Source organism: Microtus oregoni, unplaced genomic scaffold (genome assembly GCF_018167655.1).
Source record: "Microtus oregoni isolate MIOR12 unplaced genomic scaffold, Mior012 000011F_ref0000422, whole genome shotgun sequence".
In the NCBI taxonomy this organism is placed as follows: Eukaryota; Metazoa; Chordata; class Mammalia; order Rodentia; family Cricetidae; genus Microtus; species Microtus oregoni.
This window is the reverse complement of record NW_024543070.1, coordinates 32,441,328-32,454,445: the sequence shown is the minus strand read 5'-3', so window position 1 is coordinate 32,454,445 and position 13,118 is coordinate 32,441,328. Positions and strand designations below refer to the sequence as shown.

General features: G+C 39.0%; 1 protein-coding gene across 4 annotated transcripts in view; it reads right to left on the bottom strand.

The window, feature by feature from the left end:
• Positions 1-13,118, bottom strand: part of LOC121453479 (trafficking protein particle complex subunit 8-like) — a 95,149-nt gene that overhangs the window by 7,119 nt on the left and 74,912 nt on the right. For all 4 annotated transcript variants that reach the window (XM_041660289.1, XM_041660290.1, XM_041660291.1 and 1 more), the window contains one exon: positions 10,821-10,994. In XM_041660289.1, coding sequence (XP_041516223.1) covers positions 10,821-10,994 — 174 coding nt within the window. The remainder of the gene's footprint in view (positions 1-10,820; positions 10,995-13,118) is intronic.

Below are 13,118 nucleotides of genomic sequence, written 5' to 3'. Positions count from 1 at the left end.
ATATGAAAGCCAGAACTCAGCGTATCCTGATTCCTCAGTCACCACTCTCAGTGAACCCAGAGTTCCCTGACAGGCTTGCTCCCAGGGATCCTCTCTCCGCTCAGCACTGAAGTTACTTTTACCTGAGTGCTGGGGATCTGAACTCAGGTCCTCATGCTTGCACCTCAAGCACTCCATAGGCCCAAAAAAGACTGTTTTACGGAGATCTCAGTTAAAGACTAAGAAGTGACATACAAGTTTCTTTTCTGCCAACATGCAGGTGACTAAAGTGAACCCTGTGAGTGAAAATGCCATGCCTTGTCAGCCTGTGAAGTTCAGGATGGCCTCAACCCTGTGATTCTGTCTGTGCACCATGAGAGCTAGCATTACAGGTACAGCATATTCACTTTAATCCACACAACTTCTTTTGGTTTTGGTCATTTTCTTCGAAGATAGGGTCCCACTGTATATCACGGGCTGCAGTAGAATCTGACCTGTAGCTCAGGCTGGAATCAAACTTAAGTGTTTTGAATACAAGAACTACAAGTACATGGGACCACATCTGGCTACATATGCTTTTTAAAAAGGCTTTCTTTATCGACTAGCAAATTGAATTAATCTATTTTAAAATATTTGTCCCAATTTATATATATATTTTCTCTCTTTGGAATTTGACTCTGTTCTATATTTATTAATGACTTATTTGGAGTTTTTGTTTTTATGTATTCATGCACATTAATATTTTGTTGGCATATATATTTATGCACTGTGTATGTGTGCGTGCGCGCCTGGTACCCGTGGAAGCCAGAAAATGTTGAATGCCCTTGGACTAGGGTTGTGAGCCACCCTGTCAGTGCTAGGAATCAAACCTGGGTCCTCTGGAAGAGCAGTCCAATGCTCTTAACTGCTGACTCATTGTCCAACTCTGATTTAGTTGTGTTTTTGTTTGCTTGGCTGGTTGGGCTTTTTTGTTTTTCGAGACAGGGTTTCTCTGTGTAGCCCTGGCTGTCCTGGAACTCACTCTGTAGACTAGGCTGGCCTCGAACTACCTATCTCTGACTCCCAAGTGCTGGGATTAAAGTCATGCGCTACCAAGCCCAGAGACTTGCTTTTTTAAAAATAAGCCAAGTTTTCATTTGATTCCAGAGACTCCATCAGAATGCTGCAAGAGTCTCAAAGCCTGAGTACTTTCACTTTCTATACTTACTGACTGGTGACAGCTTGTCATTTGGGGTCATACTGAGTACTGCTGTCCTAAGGCACAGGACAGCCCAGAGTCCACTCAATCCAGAACAGAGAAGTAAGTAGCTGAACAGCTGCTGGTGCTGGTTTAACCTTTACAGGAAATCACTGATAAAGTCTTGAGTCAATGTCAGAAATTTTTTAAATATAGAATTCCAGGCCAACCTGAGCTACATATGAGACCCTGCCTCAAATAAAACCATTTGATGCCCAAGCTATGAGTTGTAGGGATAAGTCCCGCCCCTTAAGGGGCGTGTTCGCCTCGGGCTAATGTCTGCCTATAAATTTGGCGAGCAAGCTCCGAGCTGCTCGCTTCTGCTTTCCTGGTCTCCGCGGGAACGGTGGTTCTGTAAGTCTATTTCTACATTAAAGCTATATATATATATTTTTACACTCTGTCTGCATTCATTTACGCCGTTACATTTTGGCGTCCAACGTTGGGCTATTTTGCCCCCGACTCAAGCGGGTAGCCCGCTAGCTAACACAGCACCCTCCCCGGTGCTGTTTTTCAGTTCGTGACTCCGGCCCCAGTGCCGAGTCCGAGACACACTCGGCGACACAGGCCCATTCTGCCTGCCTTGGCTAAGTTTTGCAGCGGAACCCCACTGCCTGAACCCCACTGCCTGAAGCTCAAGTACTTGCGGTTTTGCAACAAAAGCTGCCACAGCGTCAGATTTGGTCTGTTACAAAGTGACTTGGCCGGTTGTGGTGGCCCACGCCGGTAGGATTTGCTGAAGGAGGCAGAGGCAGGAGGATCATAAGTTTGAGGCCGGCCAGGCAGTGGTAGAGCACGCCTTTAATCCCAGCACTTGGGAAGCAGAGGCAGGCAGATCTCTGTGAGTTTGAGGCCTGCCAGGCCTTGGTAGTGCACGCCTTCTATCCCAGCACTTGGGAGGCAGAGACAGGCGGATCTCTGTGAGTTCAAGGCCAGCCTGGTCTACAAGAGCTAGTTCTAGGACAGGCTCCAAAAACACAGAGACCACCACTGGCAGGAACCGATCTTTGCAGGTAAAAAAATTTTCTTTTATAAATAAAATGTCTGAACACATTACTGTTCAAGAATTTAATGATTTTTTTAATTGTACCATGTGGGAGATTTTACAAGAGGTGTCTATCACCCCACATATATGGATCCTTCTGGGATTCGTAGTTTTCATTGGCACCAAATGGTTTGATAATAGAAATATGATAAAGTCTTTACGAGACGAATCCAGGATTCTTAAGGCAGAGATTGAACGCTTAAAAACAATTGAGAATGACAACAATCTTCTCAAGAATCAGTTTGAAGTTCTCCAGGCTGATAACAATCTTCTCAAGAATCAGGTTGAAGTTCTCCAGACTGATAACAATCTTTTCGAGAATCAGTTTGAAGTTCTCCAGGCTGATAACAATCTTCTCAAGAATCAGGTTGAAGTTCTTCAGGCTGATGTTAAGGAGAAATTCATTACTATAGAAGAGGGAACAGCTGATCTGGACCATAAGATTCAGTCCCTTTCTGTAGGAAATGAAACATTAACTGAGAGAATCAAAACTGCTGAATGTGACAATCGGATTTTGTCTAAAGCTTATGACAGATTGACGGAAAGATTGTCAATACAAGAAGGCACGGTTTATGCCATAAAAATTATGTCCAAAGATGAGATGTTATCTCTAACGGACAAACTTCATACATTAGAATCCTCAATGAAGGCTTTGGAACATAATTCTGGACAGGAGATTCAGACATTGCAGAAGGCAATGGTGAATAGAATTGAAAAGATTGAGGAATTTCTAAATTCTGATGAAGAAGAGCAAAGGGTAGAAAGGAAAATTTTAACTACATCTGTGGGTAAGTCTCTCCGGGACAATTTCCACAAAGCTCTACCTACAGCTCTACCTGCCTTTCCCGTAATAACAACAGAGAAGGTGATTGGTTCCAAAAACCCTAGGGTCATCAAGGAGGATACATGGGAGCCTGTGCGTATGAATGATCTCAAGGAAATAAAACAGGCTGTCATGACTTTTGGGATGCAAGCCTCTTTTGTTAAAGAGATGCTAAAATCTTGGGCCACGACAAGCAGAGCAACCCCCTCGGACTGGCTCCAGCTGAGCTCTGCGGTACTCGAGAGTGGACCGCAATTGAAATGGAAATGCTTATTCAGGCAAGAGGCTAGACTCTTAGAACAGCAGGAAAAAGCGAAGGGAATTGACATTTCCCTAGATCAAATTCTAGGTGAAGGGCCCTTTTCCGATCCTCAGGAACAAGCTAATTTGGATGAAAACACACTCTCCATGTGTACTACAGCAGCCTTAAGGGCTTGGGACAGGGTACAAGACCCAGGACAGAGAATGGAATCATTTGTCAGAGTTAAACAGGGTCAGAGAGAACCCTTTAGTGACTTTTTACAAAGATTAACTAAGGCTGTACAAATAGGAATATCTGACCCAGAAGCAAGACGTATAATGATTGAGTCTTTGGCTTATGAAAATGCAAATGTGGAATGCAAAAGGATTTTGGGTCCTTTAAAGCTCAGATCAGCGCCGTTGGAAGAATGGGTCTTGCATACACTCAATGTTGATACATTTGATTATGGCACTGAAGCATGGGTAGAAGAAGCAATTTCCAATGGTAAAAGGAGACACCAGAATACCAAATGTTTTAATTGTGGAAAAATGGGTCATATTAAAAGGAATTGTAAACAACGGGTTTTCAGAAATAATAATAATAATAATAATAATGCATCTTTCAGAAATAATAATAATAATGCATCTTCTAGAAATAACAGAAATAGGAGGACTCAGCCTTCAGGTTTATGTAGAAGATGTGGAAAGGGCAGACATTGGACGAATGAATGCAGGTCTACAAGAGATAGACAAGGCAACCTGATACAGCCGGGAAACGTGAGAGGGGGGGCCTCACAGGCCCCCATGGCAAACATGGTTCAGTCATATCCAGTTTCTGCAGAGAACGTGCCTCATCAGGACAATTAGGAAGCCCCATGCCTACTGTTACAAGCAATAATGATCAGAAAGATAAGTTACGTGTGTTTTGGCAAACTTCTATAAATGATCAAAGACCTAAACTGAGAGTGTGTGTAAATGGCATTTTTATTACTGGCCTGCTGGACACAGGTGCTGATGTAAGTATCATTACCCCAGAATCTTGGCATCCGTATTGGCCTCTTCAGAATGTAAATGTTCAGCTCCTGGGAATTGGAACCCTATCTCGAGTAAGGCAGAGCACGAGATGGGTTGAATGTATAGGGCCAGAGGGACAAATAGGAAAATTAAAGCCATATGTAGCCAATATCGCAATGAATTTATGGGGTCGTGACCTATTACAACAATGGAATACTGAAATTAACATTCCTGCTAAATCTAGAGCCTATATTTCTGAGAATAATATTAAAAGATATTACAAACGGAGAAAACCGGCCATTCGGGCTGTACAAGAACAAGCAATTGATGTCCCTTCAGAGATACCAACAGCCTTGCCTCTAAAATGGTTGACTGAGAAACCAATATGGACAAAGCAATGGCCTTTAGCTGAGGAAAAGTTACAGGCTTTAGAACAGCTGGTACAAGAACAATTAGATGCTGGACATATAGAAGAGTCTACCAGCCCTTGGAATTCTCCTGTATTTGTGGTTAAGAAAAAATCAGGTAAATGGAGAATGGTGACAGATCTCAGGGCCATCAACAAGGTTATTCAACCTATGGGCCCTCTGCAATCTGGAATTCCTTTGCCCTCTTTATTACCAAAAGGATGGCCTCTCATAGTTATTGATTTAAAGGATTGTTTTTTCACTATACCTTTGCAAAAAGAAGATAGAGAAAAATTTGCATTCACAGTGCCTACTTACAACAATTCTCAACCTTCGAGGAGGTACCACTGGACCGTTCTCCCCCAGGGTATGTTAAATAGCCCCTCCCTGTGCCAATATTTTGTGAACCAACCATTGCAAATAATACGCAAGAAATTTCCCAAATCTATAGTATACCATTACATGGACGACATCTTGTTATCCGATTCAAACATGGATACCTTGAACAGACTGTTTGAAGAAATAAAGATACTTTTACCTAAATGGGGATTGCAATTAGCTCCTGAAAAGATTCAGAAGGGAGATTCTGTTAATTATTTAGGTTATAAAATAGGTTTGCAAAAAATTAAGACACAAAAAGCACAAATTAGGAGAGATCGCCTACGGACTCTTAATGACTTTCAAAGACTGTTAGGAGACATTTCCAGTCTACGACCAGCTATTGGAATAACACCTGATCTAATAATTCATTTGAACAAAACCTTGGATGGTGATAAGGATTTAAACAGTCCCAGAGAATTAACAGCTGAAGCAGAAAAGGAACTGACAATGATTGAGGAAAAATTACAACAGGCACATGTGGACAGGGTGAATCCAGAGCTCGATTGTATTCTCGTCATACTACCATCAAAAATTTCTCCTACAGGAATTTTAATGCAGAGAGATGATATTATTTTGGAATGGATCTTTTTACCACATAAACCAAGTAAGAAACTGAAAACTTATGTGGAAAAAGTCTCTGAGTTAATTATAAAAGGCAAGCTGAGACTTCGTCAACTAGCAGGTATAGACCCAGCAGAAATTATAGTGCCTTTCACTGCTGATGAACTAAAGAAATTATGGGAAGATAATGAACCATGGCAAAGAGCTTGTGCTAATTTTTTGGGAGACATTAATAACAACTATCCAAAAAGCAAGCGGCTTAACTTCATAAAGAGAACTTCTTGGATTCTTCCTCGAATCGTCCGTGATGCTCCAATAACTGGAGCCCGTACATTCTATACTGATGCCAATAAATCAGGGAAGGCAGGTTACAAATCAGAAGACTTGGATAAGGTGGAACAAAGTCCATATACTTCTGTCCAGAAGGCGGAATTATATGCCATTCTTATGGTGCTAAGGGATTTTAAAGAACCTATTAATATAGTTACAGATTCACAATACGCAGAAAGAGTTATTTTACATATTGAAACTGCTGAATTTATACCTGATGATACTGAACTAACCTCATTGTTCCTCCAGGTTCAAGATTTGATCAGGAACAGGCTTTGCCCTATATATATAACACACATCCGATCCCATACGGGTCTGCCAGGTCCTCTAGCACAAGGTAATGCAGAAATTGATCAATTATTGATTGGTAGTGTGCTACAAGCCTCTGAATTTCATAAAAAACATCATGTTAATAGCAAAGGTTTGAAGAAAGAGTTTTCAATTACATGGCAACAAGCTAAGGAGATTGTAAAGAAATGCCCTACTTGCTCTTTCTATAACCAAACGCCACTGCCTGCAGGGGCTAATCCAAAGGGCACCCAAAGGAATGAAATCTGGCAGATGGATGTGTTCCACTTTGCAGAATTTGGCAAATTAAAATATGTACACCACACCATAGACACATATTCAGGTTTTCAATGGGCTACTGCCCTGAGCTCAGAAAAGGCTGATTCAGTAATCACACATTTATTGGAAGTTATGGCCATCATGGGTATACCTGCGCAAATAAAGACAGATAATGGTCCAGCATATGTATCTAAGAAAATGAAACGCTTTTTTGATTATTATAATATAAAACACATTACAGGTATACCAAATAATCCTACAGGTCAGGCAGTTATAGAAAGATCAAATCGTACTATAAAGGATATGCTGAACAAACAGAAAGGGACTGAAAATACCCCCAGAAATAGATTACATAATGCTTTATTAACCTTGAATTTTCTTAACGCTAATGAGAAAGGAACGACAGCAGCAGAAAGACATTGGATAATGGAAAAGTCTGCTGAACTAAATCAACCGATTTATTTCAAAGATGTGCTGACCTCTCAGTGGAAGCCAGGAGATGTGCTACGTTGGGGAAGGGGTTTTGCTCTTGTTTCCACAGGAGAAGAAAAATTGTGGATACCATCAAAATTAATAAAGTTTCGATTTGAAGAGGAGAAACCTCTTGGAAAGGAGAAATGACAACTCATCCACAACGATGATATTCATACAGGTGGTAAGAAAAACATATAGAATGGGGGCAGGGTTCTGTTCTTATCTCCACAGGGAAACACTCATCTTTGAGAAATTCAAGGAACCCTGGTTGTTTGGATACTGACAGATGGAAAAATACCTGCCCAATAGGAAATATCAAGAAAACTGAATGGGTTGTGTAAGTAATATTAAACCATATTTCTAAATTTATAAAGCTGGTTTTGAAGTTGGACTCTGGCTCAGTCCCTCTCCAATTCCAAGCCTGTTAGTAAGAGAAAAACCCAGAGTTTCTGGAGTTTCTGTCTCATGTCAAGAGCCATGATATGGGACAGAAAGAAATATGAGTTTAGAAAACATCTTTGCTTTTCTTCATATCTATCATACTTTTCATTGAATATATCTATCATGTCTTTCATTGAATATATATATATATATATATATATATATGTCTATATGATTAATGTTTAAGTTTTTCATAATGAACAATGAGTTTTTCCTGAAGTGACATTTGAAGTTTCCAGGAAGAAGATGGGGCCCCATAACAACAACTCCACCTGGTTGATATGACGTCGTGATACTGACAGCGCTACTACAAGACCTGCTTTGGGTACCAGCTGCACAAGACAGTTCCAACTTGGTTAGCTGAAATGGTGCACATCTTATGCAACATTTTGGCCAGACCTGCACGAGAATACTCAGAGACTATTTGCAATCTTAAAAGACATTATCTTGAAATTTAACCATCATTTTACTTTCACAGGATCCCCCAGAAAGAACGTCGCCCCTATGACAGCTGGAAGTAATTCTAGAGAACGACGTCCCCTCTCCCAGTAAAGTTTGCCCTTGGGTTTAGGGACATCATTTAGGGGTTGATTATAATTAGTATATGATTGAGGGTTGGGGGAGGAATTTTATAAGCTCAGGGATCATTTTGAAAAAAAAAAAAAAAGAGGGATGATGGGATAATAGACAAATATATTGATATAGATTCTTGTATATTGATACAAAGTTAAATTATATTGACTATTGTACACATGCATGTTTCTACCTCTGTTTAAAACATTTTTATATATTGACATATATTGTATTGATATATATATATATTGTATATATTTACCACATTGCAGTGTACATTTCTACCTCTGATTAAGATACTTATATAATATTTGTGTATTGATATATATTTACCTACTGCAATGTATATTTGTACATTGTTTATATTTGGAGGTCATTGTCCTCATTTGTTTCACAGTCGTTTATTGTCTTAGTCTTTAAGTTAGATAGATATTGAGAATTATATAGACTAATTGTCATCTAAGTTTGTCATTTATAATTAGACTAATCAGGTTCTTTAGATATATAGAGATTATACTCAGTATAGATAGATAATCTTCAACCTCTTCAAAGAGCTGTAGAAAATGGCCTTTAATCTAACTCAGAGTTTCGTGATAGTGAGACACAATTGCTCCTGGCAACACCGCTCTATTCCCGAGAGAATGTTGAGCACCAAAAACACTCCATCTGGAGCCTTTCTATTTGGCAGAACTGGCCTTTGGGCAAAGAAATGCCCATACCTCAACCACTGACACAGATACAGAGTGTGCATCAATGGATAAAACAGGACTGTCATATCCTGCCAAGACAGGGTAAGATAGTTTTGAAAAGTTCCTTGCCTTTAATAATGGTATGTCAGTTATGTTAGGCCTTAGCCAAAATTGGTTGACTCAATGTTGCAAACGAGACTTTGGGTGATTGCCCAGGTAGTCAGTTGTCTCTGTCAATTGTTGCACATTTTGGATATATCTCGTTTGTTGAGTAGTGTTTATTCCCTTCTCAGATCTTTGACTGAGTTGAAGATTATATAATTGTAGTTACTCTTTACATTATTTGGACTTCTTGAGATAGAATGTTTAGCAAAGCTTTTGTTCTCAATATTGTTTGTTGTATTTATTATTTGTTGTTATTGTATGTAGTTGTATTTGGTTTAGTTCTGTCTTATTTAGACAAAAAGGGGAGATGTAGGGATAAGTCCCGCCCCTTAAGGGGCGTGTTCGCCTCGGGCTAATGTCTGCCTATAAATTTGGCGAGCAAGCTCCGAGCTGCTCGCTTCTGCTTTCCTGGTCTCCGCGGGAACGGTGGTTCTGTAAGTCTATTTCTACATTAAAGCTATATATATATATTTTTACACTCTGTCTGCATTCATTTACGCCGTTACAATGAGTCTGGTCCTGAATAGTGTTAATTCACAAATCCCCCCTTCCTGTGCATGATCTCCCACAATTAAGATGACTTCACAAGTGTTCAGTAGCTAGCTAGGTGTGATAACACACACCTGTAATCCCAGCACTTGGGAGGTACTGGAAGGATAAGAAGTTCAAAGCCAACCTTGATTATATGGGATCCTGTCAGAAAAATAAAAACCAAAAAAGGGAAAAAAGTATTTTTCAATTCTCTTTAATTTACAGACATTTTTCTCAACTCAATAAAAATGCAGTTCCAGGTACTAACCACTACCAAGCTTTGTATCATATTCTTTAATACACCTCAGGTTCTCTTTTACATATGATCAGCAGGCTGTTTTTTAAAAAGTAAAATTTTCTTTCCAGTCAAGGTGATTGTGGACTTGACAACTGAGTACATATTACAACAACACATATTACTCAAAATCTTACCTTAAATGCATCAAAGGGCATTCAAGAGCCTATGATTTCAAGCTAATATATAACAACATACAACTAGTCATTTTAACATAAATCTTATTCTATAATTAACATATGCAATTTATTTAAGTAGGATTTCATAAGTAGGTGCAAAGCCAGCATTGTTTCAAAAATATAAACTACTTCCAGCAACAATAAATAAAGGTAAAAATAAAAAAAGGGAGGAAAGGCACAAAAAGATGAACACAAACAGCAACAAGTCCATGGCTGCTGGAGCAGGGAATTGAGTACCCACAGACTCACAGTTTCCTTCTTGATAGTGTCTGGAGATGCTCATGATAGGTTAATGCAACCTGCTCTCACTGACCTGCATGTCCATAATATTCTTGGTGATTCATAGAAACAAAATTATCTCACAGAAGAAAGTGATCAGCTTTTACTAAATTCCTTTCTTTAGACAGAAACATTCAAAAAGTCACTATGGAACTATTAAAAGTTATAAACTAATTTCAATATTGAAAGTGAAAATTTTAACCAGAAAAAAATATGAGTACACAATTGTTCTCCAGTTTGAAAATAAAATATCTAGATCTAAATAGAGAAGCACAAAGCTTTGATTCAAGTAAAGATGGATCTCCCTCTAAGTTCAAGTCCAGACTGGTCTATATAAGCAAGTTCTAGGCTAGCAGGGCTATATATTGAGACTATGTCTTAAAAAACAAACCAACCAGACAACAAAGGAAAGAAAGGAAGGACAGAAGGCAGAAAGGCAGATATTCAGACTGGATGTGACACAGCGCTGTTTCCAGCACTCCTGAAGCTAAAGCAGGAGTACACAAAGTCTGAGGTCTGCCTGTCCTACACAGAAAGACTCTGTCTCAAAATGAAAAGTAAAACCTACACGTCTCTAAGTGAGCTTTGCTGGCAGCATGTAGTACACTACCTTCCACAATATGACAAGGTTCAGGTCCACCTCACTGCACTTCTGAATCAACCGCACAGCTTCCGCTGCTGCATGTTTCTCTGGATGCGCAGAAAGAGAATCTTGCGGTTTCTTCAACTCTGAAGATAAACTTCGGTAAAAGAAATCTGCACATGGACTTGCTGAACTTATTATCTGTAGAAAGAAATATCACTTGTCTACAAAAGTGTTTTAATTAAACACCCTGTCAAAACTTACTCATTTAAATATTTTCTGCCAAAATGTACAGTTCTATAACACATATAAACCGAAAAGTTCGCTCATTAATTTCTTGTCTGTGCAGCTGAATGTGAAGGTCATTTGAATATCTAAAAGATTTAGTGCAAATTACTCATAACCTTAAAAGGTGCTACACCAAAACACTCTCTACTGTCATGATTTTCCTAAGTGTCCGGGAGGATGAATAAAAACTACAATTCTACAAAACAAAGGTTCTACGCATTCATTTAATTCCCTAAAAAAATCAGTCAGATCCTAGAACTAAAACTCATTTTCATTGTAGTTGTTAAATAGTTTTGTGCATGAGTACTTTTTGAGGCATCTGGCTGAATTAATTAAAAACTTATGAGGACACTATCCAGGCAGCATCTAATAATGAAGTAACATAGATAATCACAGTATTAAACTGCCCTTTGTATTTACTTGAAAAAAACAATGTGAGAAAAGATCCAATCTATAGGATTCCCTCTAACATAGAATACTCTCTCATGGTAAAATCTCTACATTTGAAATTTTATGGATTACTAAGCGTGTATCATTCATACGTAAAGCTGGCTCAGCTGTTAAAGGGTAGGCCCACAACCAAAAATATAAGAGGTAAGTTAACCCATCCTAACCACTTAAAAAAACAAACAAAAAAAGTGCAGTTTTTTCCTCTTCTGGTGAACTTTTTCTGGTAAAATATCATCCCCACAGTTTTCTCCTTAATCTATAGTACGTGGTGTCATTCAATCAGATACTTCAAAAAAAAAAAAAGTCTTTGTTTTTGCCTTCTTCAGTGCTCAAATAAGATATTATTTAACAAAAAATACAACAAAAATTACAGATTTAATATAATTTAAGGGTCCAATTGATGCTTGTAGGAATTTAAATTATTTTAAAATAAAATTAAAAAGTCATCCACCAGGTCTGATGGCATAAACCTGTAATCCCAATAGAGACAACTCAGTGAGACCCTTCTAAAAATAAAAAGTAAAAAAGAGGGCTAGGGTATAAATTAGTGATAGAGTGCTTGTGTAGCATATGATTTAAATCCTAGGTTTAAGTCCTAGGATCACCAATATCACAATAAACAAATAAGCAAAAAGACAACATAGAAAAAGAAATGATAAAAGTATACAAGTGAAGACCTGAAATACTGATAATTCTAACATTTAAAATCATACATGCTTTGCAATCATTGGACCTCTGTAGTTGTGAGATGTTCCTTAAATAGCTGCTTCCTCAAATATTGTCATAGAAAATAAGCAGCATGAAAACTCCTGAAGAGAGAAATGCAGTACTTAGGGTGTCTGGACTTAGGAAAGAACATGAAGAAGTGAGTGGGTGGCTCCTTAGACTATAGTAGAGCTGCTTAGAAATGCATAAGGCAGGGAGATAAAAAGGTAAAAGTGCTTGTCACACAAGTCTGATAACCTCAAGAGGATGTCTAGAACCCACATCTTAATTCCAGCATCCTTATGGTAAAGTGAAGGTGCATACCAGAAGCAGTCCAAACTTTGTAGGCCAGCTAGCCTGGAGCATAAGACATGGGGAGACCCCTGACTCAAGCAGGAAAGAGAACTCACTCCAGAAAGTGGTCTTCTCTGACCTTCACATCCACCATGGCACACACATGCACACAAGCACATGTATGTGAGCACATACAAAATTAATTAAAACAACATGTTAAAGCATGGTCCAGGCTAGGGACATAGTTCAGTGGCAGAGTGAGAGTCTAGCATACACAAAGTTCTGGGTTCAACCTCCAGCTTCACAAGGAAAGCCAGACATGGTAACATGGTGCTATAACTGCAATCCCACCAGAAATGGTCTAGCAGATATGCTCCCATAGGGCTGCAATCCCACCAGACACAGTGCCATAAACCTTTAAGACCACCAGGTATGATGACATAAGCCTGTAATCCCAGGACTCAGGATATGGAGACAGGACGAGGAGTAGTTCAAGGTTATTCTTGGCTATATATGGAGTTTTAGGCCAGGATGGACTACATAATACCCTATCTTCAAAACAATTTTTAAAAATCATATTCCCAAACT